Source organism: Arachis ipaensis, chromosome B10, assembly GCF_059453495.1.
Source record: "Arachis ipaensis isolate K30076 ecotype BB chromosome B10, ASM5945349v1, whole genome shotgun sequence".
Lineage (NCBI taxonomy): Eukaryota > Viridiplantae > Streptophyta > Magnoliopsida > Fabales > Fabaceae > Arachis > Arachis ipaensis.
Window position 1 is genome coordinate 25688112 of NC_142435.1, and position 11896 is coordinate 25700007.

The following is an 11896-nucleotide window of genomic DNA, read 5'->3' on the forward strand; positions in this document are numbered from 1 at the left end:
TATTTTGAGTAATTAGTATAAAAATTAAATTATTTTTAATTAATAAAATTTATTAATTTATGTATATAAATTTTAAAAAAATAAATAAAAATTATAATAATATATATATATATATATATAAATTATAACTAATTAAATAATAATAAAAAATAATAATATTTATTAGCTATATAACATTGTTATAGTAAAATTTTTCAATAAAATAAATGAAGTCCTCACACAAGTCGCAACAACATCATCATCATCATCTCATTCTTCTCTTTTTCTTTTTCTTTTCTCTTTTGAGGAAGGTGGCAACCGGTGACCACCAGCACTCACTTTTTGACAATGTTGAACAACCAAAATCCCAAAACCAATCTCCTTTCTTCAATTTTCTTTTGTTTTTTCTGTTGTCACGTCAAATTTGATTCTTCTCTTCTTTCCTACCTTTCATTACTTAGAATTTTGATTCCGTTCTTCCTTTCGGGAACTTTTTTCTAACTTATGTAGCCATACATGGCGGAATCTCTTGCATCCAACGCATTCTTCATTTTGCATTGCCGCGTCGGCGATTAGGTATGTCTGTCTAACTCACTTTCCATGAACTCCTTCATCTCCATTTTTTGTTTTGTTATTATTTTCTTAATTTTAATTTTTATCATATTATTCTGTTATTTGGCATAATTTAATTTCCAGGTTTATATGATGATGCCTCTCATGCAATTTTATTCTTGAGATGGGGGGTTTGAGTTTTTTTTTTTTTTTTTTTTAAATTGTTCTGTGAGATGAATTGGTTGGTAACTATTGGAATTTGGATTTTTTTCACTTTTCAGTAGCTTCTAGTTCCTAGTTTGTAAATTATAAATCATTAATTTTGATAGGTAATAAGTTTATAAAGTAATCAGTTTATAATTGTTGTTGCATGAGGAATGCAATCAGGGCCTTCATTTTTAATTTGCTTGGGCCTTGAATAATAAATACCACTTTGCTTGTTGCTTTTGAGTTGATCATAGGGAATTTGTTATTGATTGGAAATCTGAAAACAGATTGTTATTTATGTCTCTGCAGTAACTGTTTTGTACCTTTAACATATTGATGATGGTGTTTGATTGCGAAAGCTCATAGTTTTCTATCAACAATGGTTTTAGTTGATAATAACGGGATTGGGAATACCGGGAATGATGAAACTGCGGAATCTAGTAGGAGTAAAATGGAGTTTGCTTCAGTTGATCTTGCAACTTCACAACAGACAATTCTGAACAGTGAAAATCCTCAGGGAAAGTTCGAAGGCACTGTCTCTAGTTCCCTTTCATGCTGGATCAAGTCCCTAAAATTTGGTTCTGCATCTGCCAAATTAAAACGGCTCACTTCCGACAGAGATCAGATTTCACAATCTGTACCTGCTCCTAGTTCTCATGGCATGAGATCACGATTCAGTAACATGTTTGGTCAGAAACTCGGTTGGGGTTCCGTCAAGAAGGTGTGCATGGAATGGATTAAAAATCCAATGAATATGGCCCTTTTCTTTTGGATAGCCTGTGTTGCTGTCTCGGGTGCAATTCTGTTCCTTGTGATGACAGGCATGTTGAATAATGTGTTGACAAGAAAATCTCAGAGAAATGCATGGTTTGAAGTAAACAATCAAATACTCAATGCACTTTTTACGCTTATGTGTTTGTACCAACATCCGAAGCGGTTCTACCACCTTTTTCTTTTGTGTAGATGGAGGCCGAACGACATCTCTAGGTTGCGAAAGATATACTGCAAAAATGGGACTTATAAGCCGAATGAGTGGGTGCACATGATGGTAGTGGTCATTCTCCTTCATGTGAATTGTCTTTCTCAATATGCACTCTGTGGTCTAAACTTGGGGTATAAAAGGTCTGAGAGGCCTGTCATAGGAGTTGGAATATGTGTATCTTTTTCAATTGCTACGCCAGCAATTGCAGGTTTGTACATCATTCTTAGCCCACTTGGGAAGGACTATGATTGCGAGATTGATGAAGAAGCACAGATTCAAACTACATTTTCTCAAAGGCAAGAGCAATTGAGAGAGAACGCACACGAGAAAATATATTCATTTGCATCCAAGGATCAAGAAAAGATTATTGAAGATAGACCAAAGTGGAATGGAGGAATTTTTGACATTTGGGACGATATTTCTCTGGCATATCTCTCACTTTTTTGCACTTTCTGTGTCTTTGGGTGGAATATGGAGAGACTTGGATTCGGAAACATGTATGTTCATATTGCCACTTTTATTCTGTTTTGCATTGCACCTTTCTGGATTTTCACATTGGCTGCTGTTAATATTGATGATGATAAAGTTAGACAAGGTCTTGTGGCCATTGGAATCATCCTTTGTTTTTTGGGTTTACTGTATGGTGGATTTTGGAGGATCCGAATGAGAAAGAGGTTCAATTTGCCTGCCTATAAATTCTGTTTTGGTAAACCTTCAGTTTCCGATTGCACTCTTTGGTTTTGTTGTTGGTGGTGCACCCTAGCCCAAGAATTGCGAACTGCAAATAGCTATGATCTTGTTGTAGACGATGAATTCTGCAGGAAAGAAGTTGATACCGACCAACCATCGGCAATTTTGCCCTTGGTTTGTGAAGATGTAGCATCAACCAAATCCGGCACGAGTTCTCCTAAGGGTAACAACTCTTCTCATCTTATGATAGAAACATCTAGACCTCTTAGTTCAAATAACGCCTCAAATGAATATTACAGTTCGAGTAGGTCTCTATCCCTTGTAGAAAATGTAATAATGAATCCACCAACTCAATCAATAATTGAAAGGGAAGCTCCTTAGTCCCTAAGAATGGTAAAAACAGGGGTGGGGGAATGATTATTCTTTGCTTGCTACTTGTAGTTGACATCATTTGTGGAGTTCTAATTTTCTGCAAATGTTTGGGGCTAAACTGCTAATCCCACTGGAAACCATGGTTTTGCTCTCAAGTTACATATGTCGTCCATTTCCCTTAGGATGTAAATTTTTAGTTAAATCTGTCACAATTTCCATTTAATTTTGAGTAGACATTTCTGAGTGACTATGGAGTCCTTTTTTTACTTTTTTTTTTTTTTGTTTCTTCTCTTCAAGAAAATTATATCAAATGAAATACATAATAAGGATTGATTGTCATGTTTGAATTTTCATATGATTAATTGTTATAATTTCTTTGGTGAACTAATATACAATGTATAATTCTGTTTCACTTCAGCTCCTCAAGTAACCCTAGCTTCTCCATTGAGCCACACTTTTAATTCATAGATTTTTAGATTTTTTTAGATTGTTCAATACACACTCGATCCATATAAAAGGGAGAATAGACAAAATAATATCCTATGGTTGGTTAAACATTTTCCCTTGCCATTGCCATCAAGGAACAATAAGTAACCCCCACAGAATATTACCACATATCCTCGACATGAAATAAACATGCAAAACAAAACATTTTCATTACTTTACATTCCAACCCAGCTACACATGCCTCTCCTATGATCACCAAGCTTTTATATCTCGAGAAATTCTAGATGACCACCAGAATTTATTGTTTTTGACTATCACTTTTAACCATCAATCTAATTTCTTTAATCTAGTGATCCAACAACAAATTTTAATCCACACTTTTAAACATTAATAACTAAGTGATGGCCAAAAATAATAAATTTTGATGGCTTTCTAGCATTCCTCTTTATATCCCTTTTCCATGCCTTAACCCTCTCCCATGCCATATTCTTCTTGTTCCCAACAGACCCAGAGGCTGTTATTAGCCATTGCCATTTGCTTCCCATTTTCCCTCTCTTTCAACTCATTGGCGCCAGTGTTTAAAAAAAATGGCAATGGCAGCGCCATGGCATTTATGTGGTGGCGGATTTTGGCCTCGCCGGCATAAGGAGGTCGCCGCAATGTGGTTTTCACGGCAGGCGAAAAGGCAGCCGCAATTGCGGTGGCGCCATGGCGGAACGCCATACGCCCATACATATGGCGGAAATATAGGGTTTCTACGGATTTTTTAAAAAAATCTAAGGGTAATTGGGTAAATTAGACAACCCTAAGTGATACCAATAACCCTAATTATTCAAAAACTCCCTCACTGTTCTCTGCGCCTCTTCTTCACGTGAAAACTCTTCTCCCTCTCTGTTCTCTGTGCATCTCGTCACTGTCGATTGTCAATGCCGCCTGTCGCCGGTCGCTACTGATCGTCGCCGCCCTCATCACCACAGTCGTTCCTTGCTGCCGCTGCGAACCACCGTTCCTCTTTCTCTGGTTCGTAGTTTCTTGCATATTATTTTTTTTGTTCAGTTCATTATCTCCCTCTCTTCCAAATTTTTCTCCAATTTTTTTTTTTCGTTTAGTTCACTATGTATACTTCCAAACAAGCCCCTGATTCTAATACACTTACCCCTGATTCTAATGAGACAATGGCTTTGGACTTTCTTTTAAGTTTTTAGTTTTTATGTTCTATGTCTTATGTTTATTTGCTAAATTTGCTACTATATTTACTCATTTTGCTACATTAATTAGTTGTCTTATGACTAGAAAAATGATTATATAGATTAGATTTTATAGTTTATTATATTTATATATGCATTTTTTAGGTAATCCATCATTTTCCATGATGCCATCTGTCATAATTTTTTGGCGGATTTTGGCTCACTGCCATGAGCCGTCATCCGCACTCAAAAACTATGATTGGCGCTCCCATACATCAAGCATATGATTCGGAGTATTTTAATCATACTATGTGTTGTTCCTTAGAAACCTTAACTCCCAAAGATGTTTCTTTATTACCTTTAAACCACTCAATAATATTCAATAAAAAATTGCAACGTCTTTTCCAGACCATCAAGCACAGCCTCTCCCTTTGATTTTTCTAATACCACCTCACCTATATAACAACACCACCCTCCACCTTCTACTTTTGTTAAGTATTCACCCACGGCGTGCTTTTTTATTATGGAATTATATATAACACATAACCACTATATCCATTTACTCTCATATTCTATTTGAGTTGGTCTTACTTGCCCGCCTCTCTTCATCCTCTCCAATATACGCGCCATTTAGGGATGGTAAAACTCTTCGAGATGCGGGGATCCCTACAAGGACTGTAGAAATTCGAATAGAAATCCGACTGTGAAGAATTTTTTTCGCAGGAATAAAAACGGAGGCAAAATTCTCCTGAGACAGGCGCAGGGACCCGGAGCATTAATTCCCACCCCGTCCCCGCTAATTCCCGAATTTCATGAATTTACTTAATTATCTTTAATAATTTATTTCTCATATATTTATTAGTCATTTAACATGCCATATATATAGAGAGAGAAACCCAAAATTCATAATCCTCATTTATATTATAACCTTTCTTCAATTCATAGATCTCTAGCGTTTTTCATACTCCATCCAAATCCCTAGCGTCTTTCTTACTCCATTCAACCTCTCTGTAGCCACTCCCTTGCCACTCTCACGTCTCATTGCATTGTCACCGCCTCACTGTTCCATCACTCTCACCGTGTCGTTCTCTATATTCATGGCGTTCTTTTCCACAACTCTGTTCGCCACTCTCACGTCTCATTGCATTGTCACCTCTCACCGTTCCATCACCCTCACCGTATCGTTGTTCATTCTCCTATTCGCTGCCACATCCTCTACCTCGTCCACTGCTCTGTGCTCTGACTCGTCGTGGCGTCCCCCACTGCGTCATTTTGAAAAAAATCACCATCTTGTCATTTAGACTGTATAAAAAATCACCATCTTGCTGGTTTTGTATAGAATGGATACTTTCAGCTCTATTCCTATAGAAATTAATAATTAGTCATAACTATCAGAGAGGCAGGAAATGGGACCCAAGAGAACAATATTCTCCGGCGGCGAAGAACGGGGACGGAGATGGGGAGCAGGGAGGCATCCCCCGCCCTGCCCCGTTGACATCCCTAACGCCATTGATTTACATGAACCTTAATCAGTTTCTAGGCACTCTCTAATCCCATTGTTTCATTTTAAAAAAATTTCATGTTCTTACTCTTCTAAATAGGTCTCACAATAGAAAAAACACCATTTTAATCCTTAGATTTTTAGAAAGTATAATATTATGAACAAAGTTCAATTTATTTTACATGTAACTTGAAAGCTTCTAAATCTCAAGTTTGTCCGATTTTCTATCTAATTTTGAGTAAATATTTCATGGCATCAATAGAGTTAACTTTGGATAAAACAATGTTTACAAGGGTGAAAGGCTGAGAGCAGGATACCGGGAACAATTTGAGTACAAAATTGTTATGATTAACAACGATTTTAAACATGCACAATCAACAACTATTGCTATTGCATAAGTTGAATCAAGAGGATTAGGATGATTAAATTTGAGATGAGGCTTGAATAGTACTCAGAAGATGTTCAATTCTGTATTTCATAAGAGGCTGCCCTTTTCTGGTCTTCTTAAGCATTTTGTCACGCAGAGCTTTTCTCCTGGCTTGGGCTTCTTCTCTCTCTTCCTTCTTTGCCATCATGGCTGCTTCTCTTTCCATTCTTTCTCTCTCTTTCTCTTCATGCTTCTTCCTGTACAATTCTTCCAAACAATACTTTTTCTTCCGCCTCCTCTCACTATCGCACTTATCCTCTTTCATCTCAGCACTGCTATTCTGCACCATCAAATAGAAAATTGAAATTAATGGATTCAACTATTAGAATCTTGACCTATAACAGTTATGATATATCGAAGAACCTCAATCATCAGTTTCTGTGTCGAGAAACGATCGCTTTGCTCCGTTTGATGCTTTAACATCTTCTTAAACTTCTTTACATTCTTGGCATTCTTATAGAATTCTTTTTGCTTCTCTGAACAAACAAACAACACCTAAATCACACTGCTTCATCCTCTGTTACAATATAAAATTCAAGATTGAGAAGTGGCATACTTATGAGAGCAGGGTTGTAGTGGCTTTTATCAGATTTCAGGTTGACGGAATAATTCTTCCTCTTCCTCATCCTCTCGTTGACTCCCTCGTTCTTCTTCGTTGTGGTCTGTGGAATGGGAGAACAAACTGAAAAGCGGAAACCCTAATTTACAGAAGATCAATTTCTCTTGATCTATTGGATTGGGGTCCGATGCTAACATAAAGAGTACAAGACAAAAAGAAAAAGGCCAAGTATAATGCCGGTCGTGATACAACTGGGTCGGGTTTGACTCATTGGCCCAATACAGGTCCAAGATGGCAATGCCTTAAACTATTGTGATATGTGAACATTACAACGCCCAGTCCAAAAAAAATTACCACGCAAAAAATATTTTATCCTAATAGTCCTTCAAGAAAATGATATGAAATGAAACACATGTAAAATAACGAGTAAATGGTTAAATTAGTTTCTAAAAGATCATTCGGTTTTTAAATTGGATTCCGAATAATTTTTTGATCAAATTCATCTTTTAAAGATTTTAAATTAATCATATTAGTCCTTCCGTCACTTTATTTGTTGATGGTGTCAAAATTTGACACGTTAAGTGACACCCCAACACACATTTAGGAGTCTTAATTAACCATTAACATGATTAATTTATGAAATTAGATCAAATCAACCCAAAATTGAGAGATTCCAATACTTCAAGTCATAGTTGTTAGAACTGAACCGGTGATCGAACCGGTCAGACTACTGGGTCACTGGATCACTGGTTCAACCGGTGGGTCACGGGTTGAACCGGTTAATCCGGTCCCACTTGTTTACAATGGCCCCATGCAGGATCATTTGTTCCTCTGTTATTATTTTTTTGGGTTCTAATTGTTGGATCAGGAGTTGATCTTTGTTCCTAAGAAGTTAGTGTTTCTGATGGTGTATTTGATGAAGCCATCCTAAATTCCTAATCAACCAGGACTAAATGACTAAATGACTAATCAACAATCTAACAACAATAGATATTCAACAAACTGAACAGAAATCAAACATAAATCAACAACCAAGAAAGATCAAAATCAAACAGAAATCAAATAGAATAATCAACAATCTAAATTCTAACAGAAATCAAACAGAAATCAACATACATAATCACTAATCATTAATCAACAATCTAGAATAACTTAAAAAAATAAAAACTTAAAAATACATACCAGGAGGGACGAGCAGAGAAGACAGTTGACGAGCAGGAGGCGATGAGCAGAGAAGATCAGAAGCGAGACTGAGGGAGGCCGGAGGCGACGACTGACGAGCAGGAGGCAACGAACAGAGAAGATCAGAAGAGGGACTGAGGGAGACCGAAGGCGACGACTGACGAGCAAGAGGCGATGAGCAGAGAAGAGGGACTGAGGGAGACCGGAGGCGACGACTGACGAGCAGGAGGCGACGAGCAGTAGGCGACGAGCAGTAGGCGACTTCAATCTTCGATGGAGGTGCTTCTGGGCTGTTGTGGGTGGCGCACTGTGACGGTTGTCTCCTGCGACGATGGTGAGCCGGGTGAGGTGGCTGAACGGGTCTCTCTCACACTCTCTGTCTCAGGTGGAAGGTGGTCTCTCATGGAGTCATGGCCAAAAGGTTTAGGATTTGGGAAGGGAAACAGGGAAAGGGGACAATGGAGCCAGCTAGGGTTTCAGTTTCAGTTCAGCAGTTCTTTACTTAGGTTTTTTTTTTTAATTTTAAAGGAAACGACGTCATTTCAAGGGAATTAAAAAAGGAAAAAAGAGTTCGAACCGGTCCAGGTTAAATGAAACCCGCCGGTTCACCGGTTTTGGTCAAATTTGGCCGGTTCACTTCCTTGTCCGGTCAAGAAGCTCACCCGGACCGGTTAGGTCACCGGTTCGGTCCGGTTCCGACAACACTGCTTCAAGTTCTCCCTTTAATTAGGTTTTAATTTGATTTAATTCCATAGATTTATTATGTTAATAATCAATTAAGACTCCTAGATGTGTGTGGGATGTCACTTAATATATCACATTAGCAAATTTTGACACCATAAATAAACAAAGTGACAGAAGGACTAACATGACTAATTTAAAATCTTTAAAGGACGAATTTGATTAAAAAAATCTTTTAAGAATCAATTTAAAGAATGAGTGATCTTTTAGAGATTAATTTGACTATTTACTCGTAAAATAATTATAGTGAATTTTATTTCCTTTATGATTGTTTACTACAAATTAGAGTATAAAATATAGAACAAGGATTGATTATCAGGTTTAAATTTTCATATGAATGCTTGTTGTAGTTTCTCAGCTTAACTAATAATGTTTAGTTCTGTTTTCTATCCAATCCAAGATGTTCCACTTCAGCTCTTTAGGTAACTCAAGCTTCTAAATCTCAAGTCTTATTTTAAAATTAAGGAAACTTAAGAACATGTTTTTGTATGAGATTACAACCAGAGTCGAATTTTAATGTATAAATTTATAAAGAGAATTGATTCATTAAAGTTTTGAATTTCCCATACTTATAGACAATTTAAATTTGTTGATTGCTTTTAATTGCTTAATCAATTAATTGATGATTTTCCTCCACCCAAACATGATTGATAAAAATGATTATCTTTTTTATTTTTATCAAAGATAGGAGACTCAAACCCGCAATCTCTTAATTGAACAACCTTTTAATTAAGTATAAAAAGACTATACTATTTGAACTATAATTCATTAGCATAAAAATGATTATCTTACTTTTAATAATAGATGAGATATGCATCTGTGACAATTTGTGGAAATTTATTTTTAGTGCAAGATGACATTACAATTAACAAAATGTTCAGTTATATAATATTGACCGAGCAATTAAAAAACATATAAACTTGTCCCCATTGATGAAAACAATTTTAGAAGTGACATGCCTTGGTGTTGGAACCATTACTAGAATATAGTAGTGGGTTATGGGTTTCTTCACATGACATTTAAATTCAATGTCCATAATTGGAAAGCTACGGGAATTTAATTTACCTGTCTTTTTGTTGCTTTGTTGGTGTGTTTGTTTCTTTAAGTGTCTGAATGTTTGGATTGGCATCAGAAAGAAATAATCTTTTGAATATGGAAAAGTATAGGTAAGTAATGAAAATATTAAATAATGTAAATAATAGATATATCAGATATTTATTTTATTAATGTACGGATGGTTATTTTAATAATAAAATTTAAAAGGTTAATTTAGAGATGTAGTGTGTTTTTATTTGATTAGTGATTGTTCATATTGTTCAACAAAGTCATTGTCTCCCTAGCATTCCCCTTTGAATATTAATAAGATTTTGGGAGTCTGATCATTGCAAATGCTAATTTTTTTTTGCATATGACACTAAGTTTCGTGTAACGCTGGGTTATGGAATTTAGAGGAGTTTTATACTGTTGTGACGGTGTTTAGGTGATGGGAAGAAATCAAACGGTTCGATTTATTACAGTTGAGAGGGGATACAAATTGGACCGTTCGATTTGTGGTTGATGGATGGTTGTGTAAAGAAATCGGACCCACCGATTTCATGCATTGATGTTCAATTTTTTTTTGCCCAAAGAAATCGGACCCAGCGATTTCTTTGCTGTAGGAAAAAAATTTCGCAGGCCACTCAAATTGGACCCAGCGATTTCTGGGTTTCCTTTTTTTTTTTTGGGCGGGTCGTTCACTAATCGGACAATCCAATTTTATTGTTTAAAAAAATTTGAATCACCATGAAAGAGGTTGGACGGTCCGATTTGAGTTTAATATATATATATATATACCCAACCCAAGCTGAGCAGCCCACTTCATCTTCCTCTTCTCCCGATCTCCAAATCTCCGAAGCTCACCTCTGTCTTTCTCTTCTTCTCCATTATCATAGATGATAGAGTAAGATTAAAAGTGTATTATCATGACCAAATTTTGTTACAAACATCTGAAGAAGTAAAATTTGTGTGTGAAAATTCATTACATATTATAATTCCTTTCACACTGTCATATGAAGAATTAAAAGGTGTGATTTGCGAGAAGATGGATTCTCAAATATCTAGGGGAGTGTCATGTATTCTGTACAAATATCCTATATCTGTCTTTGATGGGTTCGTTCAATTTCAAACGAAATACATGACCGATGAAGCGAGCATGCAAGAAATGTTTTTAGTGTATCTTGAAAGTCGGTCCCAAATATCGTTCATCGAACTATATATTGAGTTCCAGTAATCTGCAGCAGACCGAGATATTGAATTGGAAGATTACAATAGTGATAGTGAGGAAGAGTTTGAAAGTAACTATGAGGTCGTTGATTCGTGTATAGACAAAGATCAAGCTGACGATGCTATAGTGGCGGATGTGACGGATGTGGCAAATGCACTAGCAAACCAGCAGCCGTTTGTGGAGCCGACTTTCATGCGATCGTTGGATTTGGAGGCCATGCATGCACCGAAGTTTCCTCAATATGTAAATGCAGGTACGTCATAATTTTAAATAATGACTTGTTAAATTATGATTTGTGCATATGTTTTGAGTTTGATACAAATATTTAAGACAACGGTAAATAGGCAAAAATATAGCATATAATTAGTAATGATTTAAGGTTTAATTATCAATTAAACATGTATGTTGAAAAATTTAATATTTTGCATTCTTGTGTTATTATTAATTTATTAAATATCATTTGATAACGTAGTTAATAATTATATTAACTTTTGATTGATTTATTATTGATTTATAGATCATAGATTTTATTAATTCGACACGTATTTATGAATTATTTATTGAAATATAAAATTTGTGACGTGATTGCAGCAGAGCTTCCTGTTATGACGGATGGTGAATTTACCGTGGGAATAGAATTCAGTTCTAAAGAGGCAGTAATTAAGACAATGAAAGATTATACCATCTGTAGAGGTGTAGATTATTGGGTGTATGAGTCAGAATCGACAACATTCTATGCTAAATGCACCCAGTATGGCGCAGACTGTGATTGGTTGATCAGGGTGAGCAAAATGTCCAGGAAGTACT

At 36.0% G+C, this 11896-nt stretch overlaps 2 protein-coding genes across 3 annotated transcripts; one reads left to right on the forward strand and one right to left on the reverse strand.

The window, feature by feature from the left end:
* The first annotated feature begins 204 nt into the window (after positions 1 to 204).
* On the forward strand, positions 205 to 3121 carry LOC107624178 (uncharacterized). Of its 2 annotated transcripts, none has more exons than XM_016326657.3 (2): positions 205 to 555; positions 1048 to 3121. In XM_016326657.3, the coding sequence occupies exon 2, from the start codon at positions 1118 to 1120 to the stop codon at positions 2789 to 2791; it is 1674 nt and encodes a 557-aa protein (XP_016182143.1). In that variant the 5' UTR covers positions 205 to 555; positions 1048 to 1117; the 3' UTR covers positions 2792 to 3121. The 2 variants fall into 2 exon arrangements, with proteins under 2 accessions (XP_016182143.1, XP_016182144.1); XM_016326658.3 differs by having other exon boundaries at positions 227 to 555; positions 1128 to 3121.
* A 3039-nt stretch (positions 3122 to 6160) lies between these two features.
* Positions 6161 to 7086, reverse strand: LOC107624368 (uncharacterized). The gene is made up of 3 exons (XM_016326868.3): positions 6901 to 7086; positions 6708 to 6820; positions 6161 to 6624 (listed from the first exon to the last, which is right to left on the reverse strand). The coding sequence occupies exons 1-3, from the start codon at positions 6968 to 6970 to the stop codon at positions 6340 to 6342; spliced, it is 468 nt and encodes a 155-aa protein (XP_016182354.1). The 5' UTR covers positions 6971 to 7086; the 3' UTR covers positions 6161 to 6339.
* Positions 7087 to 11896: the final 4810 nt, after the last annotated feature.

What these genes read in the sequence shown, in the direction of transcription:
- LOC107624368 (XM_016326868.3), bottom strand. Translation starts at nt 6,970, where the DNA reads ATGAGGAAGAGGAAGAATTATTCCGTCAACCTGAAATCTGATAAAAGC. An exon ending in CTACAACCCTGCTCTCATAA is followed by an intron (nt 6,821 to 6,900) that starts GTATGCCACTTC and finishes TTGTTTGTTCAG; the next exon opens with AGAAGCAAAAAGAATTCTAT. An exon ending in CACAGAAACTGATGATTGAG is followed by an intron (nt 6,625 to 6,707) that starts GTTCTTCGATAT and finishes TTGATGGTGCAG; the next exon opens with AATAGCAGTGCTGAGATGAA.
- LOC107624178 (XM_016326657.3), top strand. Translation starts at nt 1,118, where the DNA reads ATGGTTTTAGTTGATAATAACGGGATTGGGAATACCGGGAATGATGAA.